This window comes from Symsagittifera roscoffensis, chromosome 5 (genome assembly GCF_963678635.1).
Source record: "Symsagittifera roscoffensis chromosome 5, txSymRosc1.1, whole genome shotgun sequence".
NCBI lineage: Eukaryota > Metazoa > Xenacoelomorpha > Acoela > Convolutidae > Symsagittifera > Symsagittifera roscoffensis.
Window position 1 is genome coordinate 38,219,381 of NC_087066.1, and position 12,113 is coordinate 38,231,493.

At 36.2% G+C, this 12,113-nt stretch overlaps 1 protein-coding gene across 1 annotated transcript in view; it reads right to left on the reverse strand.

Moving 5' to 3' along the window:
* The window catches only part of LOC134846290 (uncharacterized), a 64,667-nt gene that overhangs the window by 31,503 nt on the left and 21,051 nt on the right, over nt 1–12,113 (reverse strand). The window contains exon 5 of the mRNA XM_063863582.1: nt 639–742. Within this exon, the coding sequence (XP_063719652.1) occupies nt 639–742 (104 nt within the window). The remainder of the gene's footprint in view (nt 1–638; nt 743–12,113) is intronic.

Here is a 12,113-nt window from a genome sequence, read left to right on the forward strand (position 1 = left end):
TTGAAAAATTTTCCAGCCAATCAGAATATAGTACTCAAACGCCCCCACCTCAATTCAATGCCCCCCCCCCCTCACAACTTTGAAATTCAATTTTGAAAAAGTACTTTAACATCGTCAGAAAACAAAGTAACAATTATGAACAGATTTGTTTTCATAATTTACATCACAACATCACTCATTTAGACACAATGACACCTATAACAACTTTAAAAAATAGAAAACTTCAAAGGTGTGCCGGGGGAAGGAGGGTGTGAGTGGTGGGGGTAGTGGAAAAGAGCTAAATAAGAGAGCAATTTAGTCATTGGAATCTTAAATATAAATTGCGTTTATCTTGAAATCTAACCTTAGCATTTTCAACTTGTTCAAGATGCCCTGATGAACGAAAAAGAAGTTATGACGAATAAGTTTGAAAAAAAGTTGCATCGATTATAATTGTTGTGACTTAATTTGTTTGTCACAGGTTCTGACTTGATGCAACTTCAACCTTTTTTCAAACTTGTTTGTCACTACACAGTTTTCAAACTTGTTTGTCGTATCTTTCTGAAAAATTCGTCATGTTTGAAGACATTTAGAGACATTTTAGAAAATTGAATGTAATTCTTAATCAGTTGTTCTTTTCTGTGAACAACAGCACTCACTTTGTCGAGGTCTACTCTACATATGTAGAGTCTGTGGTTGAAGTGGTCACAGAGGATCGAACCCAGTTGCGCCTCGTCCAGAGTTCGCTTCGACCCACAGATCTCTAAAGACATTATTATCAAAATTACCAAAGCATTATATGACGTATGATTTCTGAAGAAAAGTTTAAGATTTTTTTCGAGGTAGTTAATTTCAACCAATCAGGTTCAAAGATTGTGATCCAATTTCCGAAATATCAGAAAGATGAACTGTGGGCCGCATAACAGAAAATACCCATGTGAAGGAATGACTATGGCCTCAAAGCAATGCACATGTAACTATTGACCAATCAGTTTTGAAATTGGAAACTTGCAGTTTTGTGAAAACACAATATGACCTCGAAGGAGGTTGCCTGTTTAAAATGACTTTTGATGTTCACAACTGCAAAAACTGTGTCACTTTTACAACTTTTCTAATGTGCAAATTTCCGTATGAACATTTTATAAGCTAATTTATTTTACAATTTTACGATGGGGAGGTAATTGAGAAAAGATAAAAGCTGATAATGCTGTTATAACCAACTAACAATCAGGAGAATTATGTAATGAGTGGAAAACAATTATTTACAGTTTCAATATTTTGTAAGAAGATTTTTAGGCAGAACTTTTCCTCTGTGAAAAAATATTTTTACTTCACTTGAGCTTCCGCGAGTTTTTGGATTTTTATACAAAAACTCACCTCGAATGATTTAAGCCCCATAAACCATAATGTATTTTTTTAGTTTTGTAGCAATATAGTCGCAACATTCTGGGCTACTTTCACTGCCACTGGCTATTCTTATTGTTCATATTGCTGTCTTGTTCATGACAAACTGTGAGTTGACAATTTTATATACTGGGTGACATTGCTAACGCAACATTATAATAACATTCATGCTAAAACCAGTGGAAACCAACGAAATAGTTTTTCTACTGTTCAACCCTTACTTCGCTAATGCGTCTTTGTACTGAATAGATATAAACCAAATATTGGTTGCGTTAGTGGGTTTTTGATGATCTTAGTTTCCCAAAATATCTAAAAAAAATAAAGGTAATTAGTTTCATGCAATGATATTTCCAAGAGTGGGGCGGGTCAACAAGAAACACATGGCATACAACGGTGGGCAATAAATCTTTGAAATCCCATGTCGCATGAGCCGGTAACCATAGAGGGAACTTTTTGGATGTGAATAGCGCAGGTTATCATACAGATAAACAGAAAAGCTCATCTCTTCTCACTACTGCGGCAAACAGTCACGTAAAATGGATTTAAAATAACCAACCCAAATTTACTGAATGGCCGTCGGCGATAACCAAGCGATCAAATCTTTCAATTGTCAGGAGACTCACTCGCAGACCTAGCAACACAAATCCCATATGTATTATGGACCGCAATTAACGCAAATGTTGATTGCTTCAACAAACGACTAGAATCCAAGATAGGCTGCCTATTTTCGAATCTTGTTTCGGCTAAGCGTTGAATTCGTCCAGTGGAAAAAAATGAAAACATCGGGACCATAGAACGGTGAGTAACATGCAATGATACTATCCCATGTTACGTGTATGCCAAATTGGAGTTGGTCGTTCTCAGTCAGAAGCGATTCGGCCGGACAAAATGTTTAGGCGGTATTCCCGCGGAATCGCTTGTTTTCGTCTTCCCGCGGAATCGCTTGATATTAGTAACAACATCCTGATTCGGTTTGAAAGGCCACTCATTGCCTAGTAGGAAGCTTGGACCCCTGCCCCAAAATCGTTCTTTCAGGCATTCCGCCGATCTTGCTCGCGACCCAGTGTCCGCGGGACTATCTCCACTTTTCAGATGGAACCAATTATTCACAGTGGCGAGTTCCCTAATTTCACAAACACGGTTTGTGATGACAGTTGGCAACATAATGTAACACCGTGGTGATATTGGTCAACAAAAATGTGCTGGTTACCTTAATTGAAAGTTCCCGCAGTATATCTTCCTTCAACCGAGATGGCAGCTTTGGAATGTACATAGCCTTCATTGGTGCTACCCTTGCTCTACCAAACCTAAATGCGAGTTTGGCTTTTTTATTCTAATTAATTCGAGCACGAAGTTAACCAGCCGCGCAAAATACATCTTGCGAGCTATACCCGAAAATATGAAGCTCACATTGATCAAATGGAATACTGAAGTAGCACCGCAAAATGACTAACTTTCCTACGACAAATAGGCTTGAATGCCACTCAATGAACTGATTCCGAGGTGCTTATAGTAAGGGATCATCATACTGTTGCCCAGTTATGCGCCAAATGTCCTTAAGCTGCAGGAGGCACTTATTGCGTAGGAACTTACCAAGCGGATCGGGTCGAAGTCCGTTGAAACAAAACTTTTAATTAAAAAGTCCGTTTAACCGGAATGACAAAACTGTTAACGAGCTCTTCTTTTATTGTCTCATTGTAACTACTCTCTAAACCACTATTTTGGTTGAGCATTTTTTCAAGCGTCTTGAACTGTGCAAGCGCTGAGTCGTAGTTTTTGGGTAGAGAATTGCTGTCATCGGCCCATATCATTCCTATCCAGTAACGTTCATCATCATGGTATGTTTTTGATACAAGAAGGTTATTCTTTCCCTGATCGGCTGCACCACAGCGAACATCAGCTTGCTTCTATATGCCATAGTTTTCTCAAACCACGGTTGACTAACAAGTTCTAATTCATCGGCGTTGCTCTTGATAACAACCAGACAATGAGGTGAGTAGGGTCACTCAAAACCCATCATACCGGCAGAAGAAGAGCCATTCGAGTTTTCCTTTCTGCATCTTGAAAATAATCGAATGGGCCTATCTGGTGATAAACATCCTGACAATTTACCATTTCGATGTCCAAAGGGCTATACTAAACTGGCTTTCTTCATTCCAAGTATGGTTAAATTTCTTAAAGGGCCGGAACATAAACCTTTTGAGACCCTACTTTAATTTTATTTTTCATGTAAACGGTAGAAGTTGAAAAAAATTCAGTGTTAATTTAATCGATGGATAAGGTGACCTCGGCTTACTCAGTCGAAATGATATCCGCTTAATTGAAACTACTTAGGGTCAAATCAACTTTTTTCCCTGAAAAGTTCAGACGGCGGGTCAAGCTAGCGGAAACCCAAGAGTAATTGCTCGTGGATTGACACTAAATGAGAGCGTTATCGGTTTCTGACTTCGACGACCCACTTAGCTCAATATCCTGAAGAAGACCTTTAACAATCTGAGCGGATATGGAACAAGAAGGCGATGAATTTTTTTCCGGAGAGTTTCCGGTAGAAGACTTTTTTTGTTTCGAGATAGATTTTTTAATTTCAAGCAGGACAATGCGGTCTGCATATTGCAGAGGGAACTTGTGCGCCTGTTGATACCCAGATTTGGTGCATTTCCTAGCCTTCGGGCAATTAGGAAACAATTGGCCTGCTTGGAGACAGGAAAAACATAATTTTTCTCCGCGTTTTTTGTTCTTTGTCTTACAAAAAAATTATTTCTTATGCTCATGCGTTTTGGCCTTCTTTCATCCAATCGTTGATTTTAAGGATTTTAGGGCAATACCAATTGTCGCTGACCGTCTACAACGATCAAGATTCCTTCATGTTTGGAGGAAGTTTACATAAAGCTTGATTCAAGATTCAAAAAGCGGTGTTACAATGGCTTCAATATGTCAAAAAGATGTCGGCTATCGTGCAAACCGTGTTTGTTAAATAAAGGAGCACGCACAATTAAGGAGTGAATCATTGATTCCAAGCGAACAGTGGGACACGCTGATTATTGGCGGAATGCCTGAACAAAAGCTTTTAATTCAGGGGTCTAAGCTTTCTACTAGGCAATGAGTGGCCCTTCAAACCGAATCAAGATGCTGTTACTAAAATCCTCTAATCAAATCTGTGGACGACATCATAGACAATTTAACTTATGCGCTCACGAGTTTTTCAAAGTGGTCAGAGTCCGTAATTATTTGGAAGAAGTTTATTAGTTTTATGAAACTGCAGCGACACGTTTGCTTTTTGTTGAGGTTATTGCCGAAAACCAGCAACTCCGTAAAAACGGCTAGTCGCATTGCAGGTTTTTCACCGTTTATTGGCCTCAATGTTATTATTTGTTCCACTGGACGGATTCAACGCTGAGCCGAAACAAGTTTTGAAACGCATCGCATCATCTTGGATTCTCATCATTTTGTGGTGAAACTGTTTCTGAGGCCTCTGTACTTTGCCTAAAGCCATCAAAACCTGCTTTATTTGCGGTCCATAGTACATATGGGATTTGTCTTGTTACTCCTGCGAGCAATTGTACGTGCAATTGAAAGATGTATCTTTGTTTGCAGAAAACGCAAGACAAACCGTTTACTTCCTATGATTTCAAACATCCTTGTCGAGCAGCTTGGCTGCCGCCAACGGCCATTGAGTAAATGCGGGGAGGATATTTTGGTCCAATTTGCGTTAATTTTCACCCAGTTGTGAGAAGAGATGGACTTTTCTGTTTACCTGAATGACTACCTGTGCCGTACACATCGAACTTAAATTGTTCCGACCATGAACACCGGCTCATGCATCATGGGGATTTAAAAATTTTTGCCCGCCATTGTATGCCAAGTGTTTTGTGGCCAGACAACGAAACCAATTTCGTTAGAACGGAGAAAGAACTCTTGCTTTGCGTAAAATTTTGAAACAGACAGGCTCCCTCATTTTTAGTGCAAAATGATTTAAATGGGGAAATTATTACAACATTACTAGCGCGCCGCATCATTTTGCGTCTTGAGAAAGGTTAGTAAGCAGTTTCAAAGGTTAATTCGCAGTAGTCATCGGTACTCGCAAGTTAACGGATAATGTAATGTCTACCAAGTTTTTTTTTTAGTGGAGTAATCGTCAAACGCCCGTCGTGAAACTCCTGTTGGTACCGATTCAACTGAGTTGGAATCTTCAATGCTTAAGCATTTCTTCTTTTGCTAGTTTTTCGTTACTGAAATGTGATCAAACTTCGATCACCGAAACGCTATGTAGGAGTAGAAACTTACACAAAACCAATTAACAGCGCTGGCTGAAGGCGTACGTCCCTTCCTTAAAAAAGCGCTCAAAATGGCATGTTGATTCGGAACGGTGATCTAGGTTTGATGGCCCATCGCAGCAACCCCTTCCTGTGCACTATCCTACAGGTCAATTAACAGCGTTCAGCAATTGTTAGGACCTTATCGGGCCAATTAGGAAGGCCCCTCGTTAAATTTGCTCCGATTCATCCGGCTTTGGAGGCATAGGATGTTCTCAATTGTGAAAAACAAATGACTTATAGAAAGCAATAAACAAGTTAACAATCAACGTACAAAAATGTAATGGCAATATGTTGAACTATAGTTGCATATTGTTCCACGAAAGTATAGCCGAGGGTAAACGCACAAAAATACTCGAACGTTACAACGGGTTTGGCGCAGTTTCAATCTCACGCACCCCGCAAAGTCGTTTCCTTTATAAAATCACAAATGTGAGCCAAACTTGAAATAACATAAAATAGACAGACCTGCGTAACTGCGTTCGAACAAAACGAATTCAAAAATATTCAAAAAATGGCCTTGCCCGAACTTGAATGACAGGTTTTTGACTGTCAAAACCGTGTTTTGCCAAAAGTGTCAACGCTCTCACAAGTTAAAACTTTGATGCTGAGTATAGCCATACTATTATAAAAGACTTTATCGAAAAACCATCAAGAAATCACTTAATTTTGTTCTCACAAGTTAGTTTTATTGTATAATTTGAGTCAGCACACCTAAATTTCGAGAACTGTTATCATTTCCAGTAAGCATTATTAAAATATTCCACTTTTTTTTTTTTCATTTTTTACGAACCTGCTGCCTTGTAGCTGATAAAGCTATATAATAGATTACGGGTCTTCCACTTCTTGATCCGAATTTTGAAGCAAACGGAATATTCATGCTTGATGTGGTTTATTTCTTAATCAGTCAGCTTTTGGCAATCGAAGTAATAGTTCCTAACAAAAAACTAATATCTAAACGAAGATACCGTATCATCATGTGGAAAAAAAAATTTCTCCAAAAGGCTATGCATTGCACTAATTTAAAAAAAAACTACTTTTGCGCGAATAATTTATGCGCACTTTCAAGATTTAATTCATGTTGCTGAAAGCTCAACGCGATCTATTTATGAGTGGCGAGCAATCCCGCACAACAAAATTGTTCCAATTTATTTTGATGATAGCTCAGTGGTCGCATTAATTTTGTACGACTAATATTTGTACACTTAATTTATATTGTCCAAAATTTATAGTTTTCAATATTTTCTTTTATCAAAACCTTTTCGAGACCAATCTAAGGGAAGTCGGAATATCCAGAGCTTTGAACTGATATACTAGCAGTCTTGATTGGCCTGAACTTATAAATTTTCCAAGTTTTCAAGTTTCATACTAGCAGAGTTGAAAAAAAATTGATCCGGATTGCTTGAAATTGAACAAAACTGCTTGTATGAGGGCAAAGCTTTGAATGTTTTGACTACTTTTTAAACTATATGGATCAGTGTTTGCCTAATAAAACAATGAAATTTTCATAAAACAAAGGAAAGAAATTTAAGAAAATTTTCGAGGTTTTTCTGAAAATTATCACCCCACTCGCCATAAAGATTGTAAAGTGATAGAGTTTGCTACCAGTAACGTATGGCAAATATGACAAATAGCCTGCTTTCACCAATTTGAATGATTTATAAGACGGACTAAACTTCCACCTACGCCCGTTAATTGTCCCAAATTGGCCAAATTTGCAATCTTTAAAACCTCGTAATTTTACTTTAAAAAAATCAGAGGTGAAATATCTTTTCATAATTAAGCTCAACTGAATAATGCCTTTCGGCTGATTGTGCGAACAATGCTTGTGGAAAACTCCATAAAAAATTTTTAGTTAACAAGCGGGAAATCTTCGAAAGTCGGAACCATAATCTTTACCTCTAAGTAAATGATACACCGTTATTTTTTTGCGCAAAACAAAAATTGCGACTCACTTTTTCAGGAATCGGAAAGAAGAAGTATCACTCTCTGCATAAAAAAGTTCGGTATTGCACAAAAAAACTGTAGATGGACTGAATCAGGTATCATGTTAAAACATTTTTGTCGCAAATGAGCCGGCTTATAATGCATTCCGAAAAAATTCCCATTTCAAGATTGAGCTGATGATTGAGCTGATGAAATTTTTGGTGCCGGAAGGGCTAAAGGACACTTCAAAAACAAGGTTTACGCAAATTTAAATTTTAGTTTCTACTCAGTGGCTTCATTCGCTCTAAATATGAAAAAATTTAGAGTTTTCATAATATCGATAGAAGTCACGACTGCAACTGCTTTTGAAGTGATATATTTCTCGGCCCTGTCTGACCTTTTTTTTATTTCTCAGTTTGCGTTGAAATTAAATAAAAATCCTTTGACGACGGAGCCCTTTGTCGACGGAGCACTTTGTCGACAGAAATACGAAGATTCTTCAAACTTTGACGAAAGAACAAAAAATCTACTAACTGGAACCTGATCTAAACTATATTTTATGATTGGATAAATTAAATGTTTTACCAATGTAAAGTATTTAATATTAACCAATCATGATCCATCTAACTAACAACCCACTTATTTGTAAGTGCTGAAGTTACTTGTAATTTCAGCACCAGAGAGATTTGAATTTAACTTAGAAATTAGTTGGACTCTCCCGAGCACTTCAGCAGCCGCAATAAACCAGTATACCCTAGATCTATTGAGCCTAGCAGAGACTAGTTAAACAACCTGAGACTAGATAGTATAAGAGTAAGATTAGGATCGGTATTAGACTAAGAAGTTGCACGAATCTATCCGGCCGAAAATAAGATAGCGTGACGAGCAGACGGTGTACCCTATCCGAAATTACTCTATGAGTTACACTTCGGTCCTAACTCATCTGGTGCGACCATAAGTCTCGAACAAGACCTTACTAGATTAGAATTAACCAAAATTAGATTAGAAATTAGACAAAAACATTTAAAAAATGTTATACGACAATAATTTAATTGAAATGTCTCTCCGACTCAATAGATCAGAGCCAATATTCCGAACCATAATAGAACTACCCGGAATTGGAAGAAGACCTCGAACCAAAGACGACATACGACAAAGTAGAAACTTGCCGTATAGTTATATGATAGTTCGGCAAAAGCCAGAACAAACTTTTATATTTCGAATACTACTTGCAATGAATTTAGATTTCCATTTGCAAACATAAAACCTTGAAGTTAATCTTCAAAATCATTTCAGGCGCTAAACAAAATTAATATTATACAATAACGATTGATAAAAAGATCTTAGATCGTTTTCCTAAAACTCTGCAGCAGTATACAAAACATGTTTGAAAAATATTTATTGGAAAATAAAAATAAAAATTAGTAGCATGACAATAAATGGTTAGTAATCATAAATCATCCTGTTGTTCCAGCTTCATCATCTAAAACATAACAGCAATCATCAACTCACTAACACCATAAAACACTAAATCTTTCCTTTACACACATTTAAAACTTTATTAAAACTTAAATTCACTTAATTTTAAAACCAGATCATCAAGGCTTATCCTTGGATCTTAAATCATTTTCTACTTAATTAAATTTTAAATTTGATCATCAAGGCTTATCCTTGGATCAAACAGAACAATTTTGTTCTCCCCCACCCACTTAATTAGTGTCTAACGACCTCAAACGTCGATTCACTACCCAACCCTTTCTAAAGACCCAAGACTAATAGAAATTTTTAAACAAAACTAATCATTCAAATTAGGATAAACAGTGAAGAACTTCGGTTATTCATCCTTCACTTGACCCCCCCTCTTACCAGACCCAGGATAAATCTTAGACTTAGTAAGTTTAAAATAGTATCTAACGAACTACTCGCGTTCTAATTATACCTGAACCTTGTGGATCGATTTACTATTCTCCAACCCTTGAACACAATCACTACCCCTAAGTAAGATTAAGTAAGTTAACACCTTAACTTATACTAGCCACGAGAAAGTAAAAAATCATTCTTCGGAATCGATATACTTTTCTCTCCAACCCTGAACAAATAGACCCAGGTTAAGCTAACCAAAAAATCGTAAGAACTAACAGTTTAAGAAAATAGAAATCATTTAACAACCTTTGCATCCGTCATTCTAAACCTTATGTCATTTAAAAACCTAGGAAATAAACAAACAATCATTTTACACAATTGTGAAATAGATAACAAAAAATACGACCTTGTAATCACACCTCATACACAAACAGTTGGATACATTCGCACAAAACGACAAACACTAAAGAGGAAAATAATAACTAAACAAAGACAAATAACACGAAAAAGATTTTCAAAAAATCGAAACGCATTTTCAGAATCAGAAACCAACAGTTTAGACGAACTTTACAAATTAAAAGAATCAATAGATAAAAATTACCCACAACACGATCAATTATATTTTTCTGACTCAGAAACAACTTCAAATTCATCACAAAGAGGAAAAGGAAGAATAAAAAAGCAGTATAAACACAAACCAGTACATTTATACAATTGGAATCAACCAATTCGACACATCAATAATTACATATTAACAGTCATCGAACGGAAAAATGAGTTCAACACACACCCCAGGTGACGAAACTCCAGATGATGATGAAATCTTTCCTTTTATAGTAGACGCAGATACTGATAGAGGACAACACATATTTTGTCAAAATTTACTCGTAAATTTATTTGAACCCGGAATCAGTCCATGTAAAACAGAGTTCCCCGATGTAAAAATCAAAAGACAAATCATAGATCACTATCTAAAAGATATATGCAACATAACACAACAGTATGGAATCTACTCTATAGAATTCACTTCCCCAAACCATAATAATAGAACATATACTATTCAAACAGACGATCTTGATTTAGAATTTTCAAAAGTTTTTTCAGAATATATAAAAAGCATCCAATATCATAACTCACAAAGAGCAAACTCCATATTCACCAATGAAGTTTTCGCAATAATATATAGTTATATTTCGATATTAGAAAACGAAATCCCACTAACAAATGTCTCACCGACAGAAACATCTAAACATTTGAAAGTACGACATGAAATTACACTACTCTCTAGTTATTTAAACATCATTAAAGAAAATTCCACGAAAGATGACGTTTCACAACATACCAAACACGATTTACAAAAAATTTTGGCATGGTTCATAATAGATTATTTCACACACAATATTGATTTAATTGCACAAGCAAGAAAAAATTTTAGACCCCAAAATTCGAACGATGATACCGCTATCACAGAACAATCAGATTATGTTTGGGACCCCGAATGGTCTCATCCCGCATTTATAAGCTTTCCAGAATCAATCTCAAGTCAAGCAATAGGTACAATATCTTACATAAGAGATTATGTAAGAGTAATACCATTAACAATTGATGCAACACCATTAAACTATAATACATTTTTACCCGATACACAAAATAATAGTTTAAACTCTACAGTCATACACAACGAAAACCTCAATGGAACTAGGAATCTTACTCAACAAGATATCCAGACACCATCACACTTCATAAATGAAGAAATTGTACACACAACAACTACACAACAAAGTATTTCACCAATACGCCCAAATTTAACAACACCAAGAAATACAAATCCTTCACAAACACAGGTAACCTTACAATCAACCGTTAAACCTTCGGTTGCCCCTAAATATTCACATATGGATTACCAAACATACAGACCCATGACAATACCATCAAAACCACGCAAAACATTCACTAGAAACAACTTTGCAGACCATAATTATAATTATACACATCCATCAAAAACAAATTATCAACCACAAAGGAATTTTAATCAATATACAAAACCTCGAAACTGGGATAACCCAACGGCCCAATATAATTCCAAAAATTTTCAACCAAATCCTCCACAGGATCGCAGTGAAAATTACCCATTTTTTCAACAGAATAAAAATAAAAAACAAACATCTTATCAAATGGATTATTTATCCTCAGATGACGATTTCTTACAACCAGATATATTTGCACCAAATACTCAAGAATATCGTAGACAAGGAATACAGAGAACACGTACAAATCATAGAAATTTTTCTCCACAATCAATAGATGCACAACATCAACAACCAATTCAACAACAAAATCCAATGACTGCACACTCGTATCAAGCATCACAAATGCAAAATGAAATACCACTCCCATATTATCTCCAACAACATGAAATAACAAGAAACCAACTTTCAAATTTTTCTCAAATGCCAAATGCAGCAGAATCATTACAAATGACAATGAATCCATACCTAATGGGTGGATCATCAATAACATCAAACAAACCTTTAATGGTTTTCACAGGAACAGACCCTGAATACTCTGTAGAAGATTACTTAAATGCAGTAACAGCAAATTTGATTTTAAACATAGGACCTGAACCAA